This window comes from Conger conger, chromosome 1 (assembly GCF_963514075.1).
Source record: "Conger conger chromosome 1, fConCon1.1, whole genome shotgun sequence".
Taxonomy (NCBI): Eukaryota; Metazoa; Chordata; class Actinopteri; order Anguilliformes; family Congridae; genus Conger; species Conger conger.
Window position 1 is genome coordinate 69499992 of NC_083760.1, and position 12156 is coordinate 69512147.

Genomic DNA, 12156 nt, shown 5'->3' on the forward strand with positions numbered 1-12156 from the left:
CCATACCTGATTCCCAAAGTGTTTCTGATCTGTTGGACAGAGGTTTGGGGATTTTTCTTTATGATAGAGAATTATTCTGACATCAACTGTGGAGCCTTCCTTGGCCTGCCAGTCCATTTGTCATTACTAATTTTGATTATGTTAAGCCTAAGGTTTGGCCTATGTCACTAACCATTCTTTTCTTGTATCTCAGTCTCATAATGGCTTCTATAACATTGGCACAACATTGGTCCTCATGCTGATAAACAGAAATAATAGTTTCCAAAGGTGATCAAAAGACTACAGGAAAGACTAGGTGCTGAAAGCTCTCTTATACCTGCATTAAGGAGACAATTAAACACACCTGGGTAACATGTATAAACACCACTGTAATTTCTACATGGTGAAATCAAAATGTATAGAAATACCCCCATGATAATGTGCACGTCAACCACATGTTAACTGTGATTCCAAATCTAAAATTGTGGCAAATCAAGACATAATAGGTCTTTGTCCCAAACATTATGGAGGGCACTATAGAAGTTGCTTCGAATTAAATGAGCATGTGAAAATTGATACCATTAACACCAAGTTCAAATAATTTAAATAGAATTATAATCAATAGAATAGACATAATTAAAACACATTTTGGTACCATTTCAAAATATTACTTTCTAAAAGCAAAGGGGAAATGCTCTCTGAAATCTCCAGTAAATTTATTTCAGTATTACTAACATCTTAAAATACAAGTCTCTTCATTTTAATGTGTAGCGTTAGCATGTCCATCAGATGAAAACAGGTGGTGGTGATGACACATCTAAAGACATGACTAGGGAGGAGCTTCGTTTCCTCCGTGCCCCCCATGATTGGAGGAAATGTGTGCCTCAGAAACAGGAGACAACCCTACACACAGAACAGGAAAACCTGAAAGATACACATACAACCACAGAGCAAAGTGGAGGCAATAGCCTTGTGAAAGGAGCAGTAATTCAGACCACAGATATCACAATGATTAAAGCACATCCTTTCATTTAGCTATGCCACAAAGAACAAATAAATCAGATCCCAAAAACAAACTAAAAAAGTTTTAGGCAATATCTAAACTACATATTGAGCTTTTTGCCAACACTGCCAATTATTTGGTTTAAAGTACATGAAATGTGAATTATGGGTTAGATAAGTTTGGACAGCATGGATTTAGATTCAAATGTAAGATTGGGAAAGAATGAACAATTAGCAAGGCTCAGTTAGAGACACAGTGGCGTTAACGTAGTGACGAACTATAAACGGTTTGATTAGGGACAAAGTTCCTTGTACTCTTAACATGCTGTAGTGACTTGTCCTAGAAAAACCACACTCTTAACCCTTTTTCAAATAAATAGTTTTGAGTAGTCTTTTCTTGTAATAAGGAGATCAAAATACAGCATCTGTTTGGTACAACTGCAATACAAAAAAAAGCAAATCCAAAAAAACTAAATGTGCTCTCTGCTTTGTTTGATATCGTTTAGTTTCCAAGTAGATATGAGTAGAAAGTTGTTCCATAAAAAGTTATAAAAATTTAAATAAATAAGTACACTTCCCTTCGGTTTGAGTAAAAAAAAGTTGCGTAGTGTACAGCGGGTTCTCTGGCGGGGTACAGTTAGCTGAACTGTGCGTGGTCTGAGCGTGGCTCCACATCATTTGCCGCTGCCCCAGTTGAGGTTGGTGTGGTTCATCTGGAGCTCAGAGCTCAGTAAACCCAGCTGACCGGGACCCACTGTGGATCTGAGCACAGCCGGTTCACAGCGGCCTGCAACTCCTCAAAGGCCTTGTCCAGGTTGTTGTTCACAATAGTGAGGTCAAAGTAGTGGCTGTACGCCCTCTGGATCCTGGCACTCTCATCCACCGTCTTCTTCAGATCCGTGTCCTGGGAGGGAGGGACAGGAAGAGAAAGAGGGAGAGGGAGAACAGAAAAGGAGGTAGAGGTAGGCATTTAATATGTGCCTGGACTCCACACATAGCTCTGAGGCAGTGTCTGTACTCTACTTGCTTGCCCTCCTTTTAAGCCCTGGGGAGGTGGAGGTCACAGAGGAGACTGACCGTGAGCAGCTTGGTGGTGATTCCTGCGTCGACGACAGCCTTGTGCATTGCCCGCAATGTGTCCAGTTCTGGGGCCGCTATGAACACCACATAGGGCATGAACTCCGATGTTTTCAAAACCTTCAGTGCCTGCAGACCAAACAAACAATTAACGTCCATCAACCAGGATTTCTGCAAAGAATGTCATTTAGTTTTTACATGGTAAGCAGACACTTATCAAGGGAACCATTTTATTTCAGTCATTCATCATTCAGTAACTTGTTATAGCTGTACTTTCAGCCTGCAATGACTGAAATAGAGTGACTTTTGTCGAAGAAAATCAAAACTATCTCAGGCAGAGTTAAATGTTCTGTACTGCACCACAAGCTCAAGATAAACCTACACAACCACTAGAAAATGCTACAAGCTCACACTAACAGCACTGAAAAATGTCATTATTCTGCCCCTGGGTTGAAGGTCCAGTTCTGGTTCTGACCTGTGGGTTGACGTCCAGTATACAGGTCCGGCCCGTATCCACCACCTCAAGGATGGAGTCTATTTTGGTGCCGTAGAGGTTCCCGTCGTACTCGCCGTGCTCCAGGTAGCGGCTGGCCTTGATGTCGCTCTCCATCTCCACCCGTGTGACGAAGCGATACGACTGGCCATCTGTCTCCTCCTCGCGGGGACGCCTGGATGTGACTGAGGAGGAGAGACAGAGCGGGGGCAGTGAGGTGGTGCGGAACAGGTGTTTGCCCGTCCTCCTGCTTTGCTATGGGAGGGAGTGGTTCCTTTGTCTGGCTCAGGTACTTTGCATCATTGGCAGAACCGGCTCTCTGGACTCACATGGGACGGTGGTGCCGAAGAAGGTTGGGTTGAGTACGATGAGCCGGTTCTTCAGGCTGCGGCGGCCCACTCCCTGCGCTCCGATCAGAACCAGCGTCTTCCTCTGGAACGGGGGCATTTTGGCCACTTCCTCGTAGATCTGGAGCTCGTGACGGTCAAACTCTGAATGGAATCACAGTGGTCACACACTGCACTCTGGCAAGCTGCATGCCATGATTCAAGCAGAGGAATACATAATTACAGATATCTGGCTGGATTTCTGCTCCATCAACAAAGTAGAGATGGTGCTCAAAAAAATTGGCCAGAGGAGGTGAATCACTCATTTGATTAAAGTCAAAAACTCTTGTATGCTGTAGCCTTCATCAGGTAAATCAAGTGTTGACCTTCCTCTGACCTGCTGAATAAGCGAATAAGCCAAGGAAACCATAATTGATAATTAAGCAAGACTGAGCAGCATGCCCTATATGCACCTGCGTTCTTAGCTGTCAAGTACATCATCTTCTTCTTCTTCTTCCCAGTCATTGTACCGCACAGCATTCCTGAGCAGGACACAAGAAGTGTGAGAGCTCTCTTTGACCAGCAGAGGGCATCCTCAGCACATAAATGGACAGTTTACTTTTTCAGGTTTAGTCTATGTTTTTGACTGCTCAGCCAGTTATTGGCTGCTCAGCGAGGACATTTTAAATATTTACAGATGTTTCTGAGATTACAACAGCTTGTAATATCCTTTATCATCGTCCTTTTAAAGAGTACCTAGATGCTAAAACATTTAGTGCATACCATAGAAAGAAGAGTTTAACAGGCAATTCAAAATAAGGCCTGGGGATGATGATGATGATGAATTTGTGGCATTTAAAGTTCAGATGCAATTTGGCGATTTTTCATAAAACATCATTTCTGTTTATTTTTCATGTATGATGTTATAAATACTGAAGTATAATCAGTAATTGTTAGCTTGCCAGAAAATAACATTTGTTTCCTGCAATACAATTAACATTTTTTACATAATTATATATATATTCACGTTAAATGACCACTTAGTTAGCCCAGAAGTAAATTCTGTTTTTGTGCGTGTGTGTGAGAACGTCCATTGCAATTACATTGCAGGCAGAACTTTCAAATTCCTTATTTTGTGAGGATCAAGGGAAGCAATATACAGTTTTTTGGGGGGATAACGAGAGGCGTTGAGTACGTACCTGACCCATTCCAGTCTCTCCGGACAAAGGCCTTCCTTTTCTCCTCCAAAAACTGGCTTGGGATCAGTCCTGTGGCACCTCCCACTACATTACGTGCCTGAGGGACGCAAGCTCTTAAGAGATGGGCCAACAGACCGTTCTGCAGCCCCACAATTTATGGAGCGCTCATAAAACCACCTGCTAAATGGGGCTGGATTATGCATCACTGTATATAAAAATACCAATGGTGTCATTTCAATGCAGTCTGATCCATCAAATAGCTAGCTACATAGATTATTAGTTACATTATAACCAGGAATGGAATATGTAGCCAAACCTGGGCAAAATCTGAACCAGGCAATGTGCAATGTGCACATTGTTCTCACGATGCCAGAGAACGGAATGTGAAGCGACACGTCAAGTGTCACTGTAAAAGTGTCATGCAGAAATAAATTTGCCTTGCCACTTGTCTAAAGTTGCACTATTGCCAAAGCAAATCCCATTTGGAAATGATAAGATACATAAAGGCTATATAAATGCAGTGAACTATAAAATTATAACATTTTTCAGTTGTAAACCGTTTCAGTTGTTATCTTCCACTTCTTTGAAAAGGTGCAGCTGTGAAGTAAACTTGAGCAAGGCACTTGAATTATACAGTTGTAAATACATGCTTCGCCCACCTGCCACCAGTTGGGGTCCTCCTTGTTGACGATCTGAAGAATTTCCCCCTTGGAGAAGCCAAGCCCAGCCTCCTTGCAGGGAATCAGACTATCATTTTCTGGATTATAGTTGAAGTGTGGCTTCAGAAAAATCTATGAGACAAGACAACTGCATTGACAAAAGTTCTATTTTTGTCCATAAAGATGTAATGCTCATGAACATAAATGTCTTGAAAACATTAGAGTGACATATAACAGCACAATTACCAACAGAAATTTACATAATCTATATGACAATGATGAATGCTAATAAAAAACAAATAATAATAAAATTTCCCTTTGACTAATCCCTTCTTTAACATTCCCCCTACAGGACCATACCATTACCTCGGTCCTGCATTCCTGAAGACAGCTTGACGATTTACACGCTTGAATGGAAAGATATGCAAACAATGCGTGTCCCCAGGACCAAGGGTAAGAGGCTCAATTAGGAGAAAGCCATGTGTAAAATATCACAGTATCCCGACATGGTAGTTCATGCTATTCTGGGATGCAAAGGGGTTAACCAGTTAATGGAGGCCTGTAGTTCTGTCAGGATTCGCCCTCTGTCGCTAAAGAAGCTTACACTCTCAAATTAAGATCTCAGAAGGTGACACCCATGAAGTGTTTCCTATTCCGAGAAAACCAATTCCTCAACTGCTTTCCCTTTGTACAAACATACAGACCATTCATGGCCCCTTAGCGACCATGAATACAGGAAGAACAGATGGTCCGTTTACATGGTGGAACTGCTTTTATTACATTTATTAATAATACATCCTTGCCACTGCTCTTCATGACTTCCCGTCAGCTGTTTGAAAGATTGCTGGAAAGAGCTGGGCTCCCGAGTGTGATGTGACGGTGCACGGGGCTGCTTCCGTACCAGCTCCTTGGGGGCGTGGAGCCCAGGCTAACATGCTAGCTGTTATTTATAGGGCTCAAAGGTTTGAGTTTCAGCCCTCCGCATGAGGGCTGTATCCCCTTACAGAATGACTGTGTACCCCCGGCTGCAGGATTTGGCATCTCCAAGTAAGGACGGTGCTGAGAGAGGAGTGTCTGCTCTGTAGATAGAGTGACTAGATGGGGACACTAGGCCCTCTGATGTGCACATCGAAGCCAGTTTGAAGATTGACGTGCCCGGATGGAAAGGTACTTAAGCAATGTGCACATCCAGTGCAGTGTCCTCAATGGATAGTGCTAGGAATGACAATGAACTAGATACAATGAGGCTCCAGAACAGGGAGATACTCATATCAGTACCGTTCGTTTTTTTTCTCCTACCGGATAGTCCATGAATTGATTAATGCAGAGATATAACTCAGCTGTACTACTGGCTTCAAGGGCCAGAATCCAGAATCCCTGTTTTAGAATCTCCATGTTTCAGTCATGCATTTGTAAGGAGAGAGAGATTTTTGCCTGAGTCCGAGGTGGGATTTGAACCCCAGCCTCTCACTCATCTAAATATTTGTTGGACGAACGCATTACCAGTCAGTTCTTTTGAATTTGAGGCTTAAGTCATCGTGGAGCAGTGTCGTGGTAACCTGCTACGAGCTTTCGGTTTCCTAGCAAACTAGCCAAGCTAACCCTGCTACACATTCAGAAGACCAGTCCTGTCCAACATAGTAAGCTGTGCATGCATGCATTGGACTACTGCATCCATGGGAATCAACACCATGGGTACAGCTACCCTGTGGTTTGTCACAGAGGTCACAGTGACAGCTGACTTCAGAGGAGCTGATCCGCTCACCATCTGCCACTGACAAGCACCCATTAGCCTTTTTCTGACCACCTGCTACAAAGTCCGGGGGTCACTAGAGAGCCATGAGGATCTACTCCAAATCAATGAAGTTCTGATTTGGGCAGATCCTCATGGCTCTGTAGTGGATTAGCCAAGAATGTGTATAATCAAAAGGCATCTCTAACGTTCTCAGGATTGGATCTCCAGTGATGGACAATAATGACATATAAAGCTACATAACCCATGCATGAAATGTGCAGTGTTCAGTTCCTGTATGTGTTAATTTCTCTCTGATCTCTGGAGGTATACGCGTGTAAATCACCCTCTGTCAGTGCTATGGAGGTATGTGCGTAACAGCTGAGCATAGCTGACCTACACAGAGGGAGATTATACAGTGAGTGACTGGCGTATGGAGGTGTGTGTATGTGTGTGTGTGTGTGTGCGTGCGCGCGTGTGTGTGTGTTCTCTGACCTGTGCCAGAGCTGGGGACTCCTTGTAGCTGGGGAGGATCTTGAGAGTCATGCCTCCATTGCAGTCCTTCAGCAGCTCCTGCAGCTCTCTGGGGTTGCTGCCCACATCGTGGCCATTCACCTCCTTGATGATGTCACCGACGTGCAGGAGGCCCTGCCTGTCGATCATCCCGCCGTGCAGGATCCGAGCGATCACCAGGTCGCCCTTCTCCACCCGGAATGTCACGCCCTAAAGGACACCGACACATCGTGTCACACACCACCTCACAAACACACAGCAGGGCACAGTCATGTGCACCATACAGGGCCGGTCACCACAGTGGTGCTATAGAACCCGTAAGTAGTTAGATCCCTGCAAAACATAAACTACCCGCCATCTTACTCCCAAATGCTCCTCTCACCAGGGGTTCTCCCGTTTTCTTCTGAATTCCTATCATTCGTATGGAGTCTGTGTGCATCAGTGTGTTGCTCGCCGTGATGTCATTGGTGACCTCTGAATTAGAGGGTGGGGCTTCGTAGGACTTGGAGGCCACCATGTCGTGAGCTTGCAACAGCGACTGAAGGGGAGAAAACGTAAATCAGCAGGGAAATAACCCATAGTGCAGACAGTCCTGCAGGTATGGATCAGCCTTGCAGAACCACTGGCTCCTGTGTTCTGGTGCGCAAAACAACAGGATCCAGGCATCACTATCGACAGAAAAATCTGACGAGGACACGGAAACAAAAATGGGAAATCAAAGTACACAGTAAATGAATATCCAGGAACATAATCCTTTACCATGGCGTTCATTTCTCAACCAAATACAAAAACGGACTAAACCAAAAGGTCTGCATTCTGCATCTTCACAAAGCAAAGTCCTTCACCAAGTCATCCTCACCACCACATTTCTCCCTCCCTTCCGGTCTCAGTGACTCACTCTTCCCCATTGTTCTCCCTTTCCTCCACCGTCACAGCTCCTCCTTGGTTTAAGTGTACCTGGAAGTGTGGCTCCTTGAGGATGCGCGACAGTTCGGCAGCGTTGCCGTCCTGGCTGTTCAGGCCATCAATGTCTTCCAGGATCTCAGACACGAGCTCAACGTTGTTGTCCCGCACAGCCTCCAGCTTTGCATCTTCCAATCGCTCATGAGCCTGTGGGCATCAGGAGTCAAGCTATGGTGCATTTTCATCTAGGTATTTTTACTGCTGCTCTATAAACTCATTTGTTGCACACTGTTTATGCTTTAATGGTAAAGTTGTGCTTATAGGCCTGTTAGCCACTATACTCGGTTAGACAAGGCATTTAGACAGAGATGAGAGTTCTGTATGAAATTATTCCCATCTGTCCCATCTACTGCTACTGTAGGCACGGTTTCTTAATGGATCTGCAAATAGGCAAGAGCTCCAGTGTGAGTTTAAGGCCTTAATATAGTGCTCCCTTGAGATATTGTTCCTGCTATAAAAAAAAAAAAAGTTACAACCAGAAGGCTTTTTCTACTCCATGTAAAAACTATAGAAACACAAGTTATACAAGAATACAAACTAGATGTGTTATGCAAAAGCTTCATTTCATTTGCCTGTTATACAACATGGTTCTCACCACAGTAAATGTATAAATCAGCATGACCGTTAACAGCTCTCCCATTGGCTATCATTTCCTAAGTCATAAAAATGTAATGGCTAACCCAAGACGGAACCAGACACAATAAGAGTTAAGACCGCGCTTACAACATGCTATTGCCAGACAGCAAACGCAAAATATACAGTCAGGTCCATAAATATTTGGACATTGACATGATTGATTTAGCTGTCTACCACAGGATATTGGAGTTGGAAGTGAATTGCGAATATGAGCTCAAAGTGCAGACTTTCAGCTATAATTTGAGGGTATTTACATCTAACTCAGGTGAATGGTGTAGGAATTACAGCCCGTTTTATACATAATAATTGGACAAATGAACATAATCATAGATTAAATTGTCATTTTTTGATACCGCATATCCTTCGCATGCAACAACCTCCTGATGTCCGTGACCCACCAACACCATCAGGATATCTTATTTTCAGGTTGTCCTACAAGCGATATTAAAACTCCCTGCATTTAAATGAATCTCTATGGGAATTGAGGTGTGGGACTAGATTCAGCAAATAAGATACCCAGACTCCAGATTATGTTGATAGGTCACAGGCATCAGGAAGTCATGGCATGCAAAGCATATGCAACCAAGTATAAAAAATGACAATTTAATCTATGTTTATATTATTTTGTCCAGTTATTTTTTGGGATAATAAAGTGCTCAGTAAGTGTATGTTTCAAATGTCACATTCTGTCCATTGATACTGACTTTCAAATGCAATTAAGCATACTGTATGCATTTTATGGTAGGCTTCAGCATCTTTTAACACCGACACAAAACTGCATGAATAGGCACTCATCCAACACTGCCAGCAGAGGGTTTTCGCCACATCCTGGAAATGTATATCAAAACAAGAGACTATGCGGTCACATCTGGCATTCACCTGTAATGCCTTCTGCTTCATGAAGATAGTCAGGGAAAGTCTGTCCATGAATAACCAACATGTCACTCCTGGCAGGTTTTCTGAACCACCGTTCTGGAGCATTTCTCCCCCTCACTCAATTCAGTAAATGCCTGGCTAGGCCAGTGTCAGCCCAGTGGGCTTTAGTGGGGACTTGGAAGGGAAAAGATTATATGTTTGGAAGAATCAACAAGTTTGGTTTGTTGTCTACAGTGGGATAGGATTGTAGAGGGTTGCATACAAACCACTGGAATGGTTTAATTTAGACCCAAGGTATGAATAAGATCAGAGAGAAAACTTGTGTTGAATTAGGGATGCAATGTCAATTTAAGAGAAAGCCACTCTCTTTACCATAACACTTGATGTGGAAAGAGGGTATTTGGGGAAAATTGGTGGCAAAAGAAACCATCTTCCTGTTTGTGTTTGCCTAGATGTTTGTGCTCCAGACTCTTCAGCTAAATGTCCAAACCGCAAAAAACACAAGGCAATGCTGTTTTCTCAAAATACCCAAAGCTGAAGTAAACATTACTTTCCAAGTTATATTTTGCCCAAGATGGGTGGGTGATGCCCAGCCTGAGAACATCAACTTTGAAATCTTTTATTTATTTTTTTTATTTATCATTACTTTAAATCACGAAGGGGAGTTGGTGAATGTTCAGAGAATGATTTCCGTAATAGAAATGACTAGCATTTAGGTCCAGAACACGCTGATGCAAGCTGATATTTTTGTGGTCACTGTGACTTGATTAAGGCTATTTCAAATGATGCAATAAGGCTTGAAAGTACTAACATCCTTTGAAAGTAATTTGTATCCCAAACTCTACATGTATTCCTAAAATATTGAGCTGCTGACTATTTATGTTACTATAAATGAGAATATCTGTCCTGCACAGGGCTATTGTGCTTCTTGTTCATGGAATAATTCCAGCATATGGTCTAAAAAGCTAAATTAATTTTAACCTGTGGAGGTCAAGGACAATTCACTTCACAGTGCAATGGGACAGTTTAGGGCTGTAGGGAGAATGATAGGATACCTTAGCTAGGGAGCGGACGATGGGGCTTTCCATAATGCCCTTTAGGAAGATGAGGTCGATGTCCTTGGCCCCTGTGGCAGTGGGCAGGTCACCCAGGTTGTCCAGGACTTGCTGCATGGCTGTGGGAGAGAAGGCACCACACCATATTACACTCTTACTGCCACACACTCACCATCTGGATCACATTTATGAGAATCCATGTTTTCTACACACTACTGCAGTGAAACACACTGGTAACCACATGGGATGCAAGGATAACCCAAATGCAATGAAGAAGCAATGGTTCATAATGCTATGTAAATACTCAGCATGTAGCTAATAATTATTTTTGGCTCAGTCAAAACATGAAGTAGCCCATTTCCTTTTCATAATGAAATGCATTTACATCTGAATTCTAAGTAACGCAGCAGTGTGATCGCTGACAAATCACAAAATCCAAGTGAGAATGTTAATTTAGCCTACGTTTCTGAAGTTCAGTTGGCAGGAGTGGCACATTTAACAGCAACATAGAATATATTCCAGTTTTTAAAATGAAGTCCAAATAAGTTGTGTTGATGATGCATTGCAAATGAGCTTGTTCCATTCAACTGAACAGTCGGCCTTTTCATTCATTATATGGTAGCTCATATGCAGACTTAGACCTGGCTCAGAGCCTCATAGGTCTTTCAAACAAGACGGTCATGACAGACCTCAGGGAAAAGCGGCGTCAGTGCGAAAAACCAGCAGGGTCAAGTTTCAGCACACCAGATGGAAGGGCCAGCATTCAATATGACAAAATGTGGTAAGCACCATCAGGATAACTCATCTTGGCATGCTACAACCCAAACTTTTGTTTCATTCACTGCTTGATTCCCAAGATGTCATGTCCAATCGAGAGAAATTCATGCAGCCAGTCTCTGAGCCTTGAAATATACAGTTTAATGATGTTGAAAATAACCACATTATCTTGCAGCACCATTTCATTCAGGTAGCATTTGTCCTCATTGAACACGCAAATGAAAAGGCAAACCACATGACACACGGACAGCCAGAAGATGAATCAATTTATTTATTTTTCTGGTTTTGCCATGGGCCGGTCACCCATGTTGAAATAAGAAAGTAGCCCATGTTCTATTTTTGAAGCACCACCTTTGGTCCAGTCAAAGACAGGAAAGTCCAGGTCACAATTATGAACCACACCATCACAGATTTGGCATGGTGGTTTTGTCTTAGAAGAAACCCCTTGAACCAAAATTACACTCATCTCAGATCATTAAGAGAAATATAGGCTAACCAAGTTTTGGGTAATTATTGTGACTTGCCATATCTCCATTACTACAGGTCATAGAGAATTTTTACCAGTTATAATGTCATCATCAACTCCAGAAAGCTTGGTCTTGGGTTTTTGAGAGGTTGCCAAGATATCATTGCTCATCTAAAGCTTCACATGGTTTCAGATCACATTACATTACATTATTGGCATTTGGCAGACACTCTTATCCAGAGCGACGTACAGTTGATTAGACTAAGCAGGAGACAATCCTCCCCTGGAGCAATGCAGGGTTAAGGGCCTTGCTCAAGTGCCCAACGGCTGTGCAGATCTTATTGTGGCTACACCGTGATTAGAACCACCAACCTTGCGTGTCCCAGTCATTTACCTTAACCAC

General features: G+C 42.9%; 1 protein-coding gene across 7 annotated transcripts in view; it reads right to left on the reverse strand.

The window, feature by feature from the left end:
- Window positions 1–678: 678 nt before the first annotated feature.
- pals2a (protein associated with LIN7 2, MAGUK p55 family member a) overlaps window positions 679–12156 on the reverse strand; it is a 28879-nt gene continuing 17401 nt past the window's right edge. For all 7 annotated transcript variants that reach the window (XM_061237792.1, XM_061237776.1, XM_061237767.1 and 4 more), the window contains 11 exons: window positions 10511–10629; window positions 7938–8090; window positions 7363–7518; window positions 6963–7190; window positions 4736–4867; window positions 4077–4173; window positions 3351–3419; window positions 2881–3042; window positions 2534–2736; window positions 2059–2187; window positions 679–1885 (listed from right to left, as the gene is read on the reverse strand). In XM_061237792.1, coding sequence (XP_061093776.1) covers window positions 1709–1885; window positions 2059–2187; window positions 2534–2736; window positions 2881–3042; window positions 3351–3419; window positions 4077–4173; window positions 4736–4867; window positions 6963–7190; window positions 7363–7518; window positions 7938–8090; window positions 10511–10627 — 1623 coding nt within the window. In that variant the 5' untranslated portion in view covers window positions 10628–10629 and the 3' untranslated portion in view covers window positions 679–1708. The remainder of the gene's footprint in view (window positions 1886–2058; window positions 2188–2533; window positions 2737–2880; window positions 3043–3350; window positions 3420–4076; window positions 4174–4735; window positions 4868–6962; window positions 7191–7362; window positions 7519–7937; window positions 8091–10510; window positions 10630–12156) is intronic.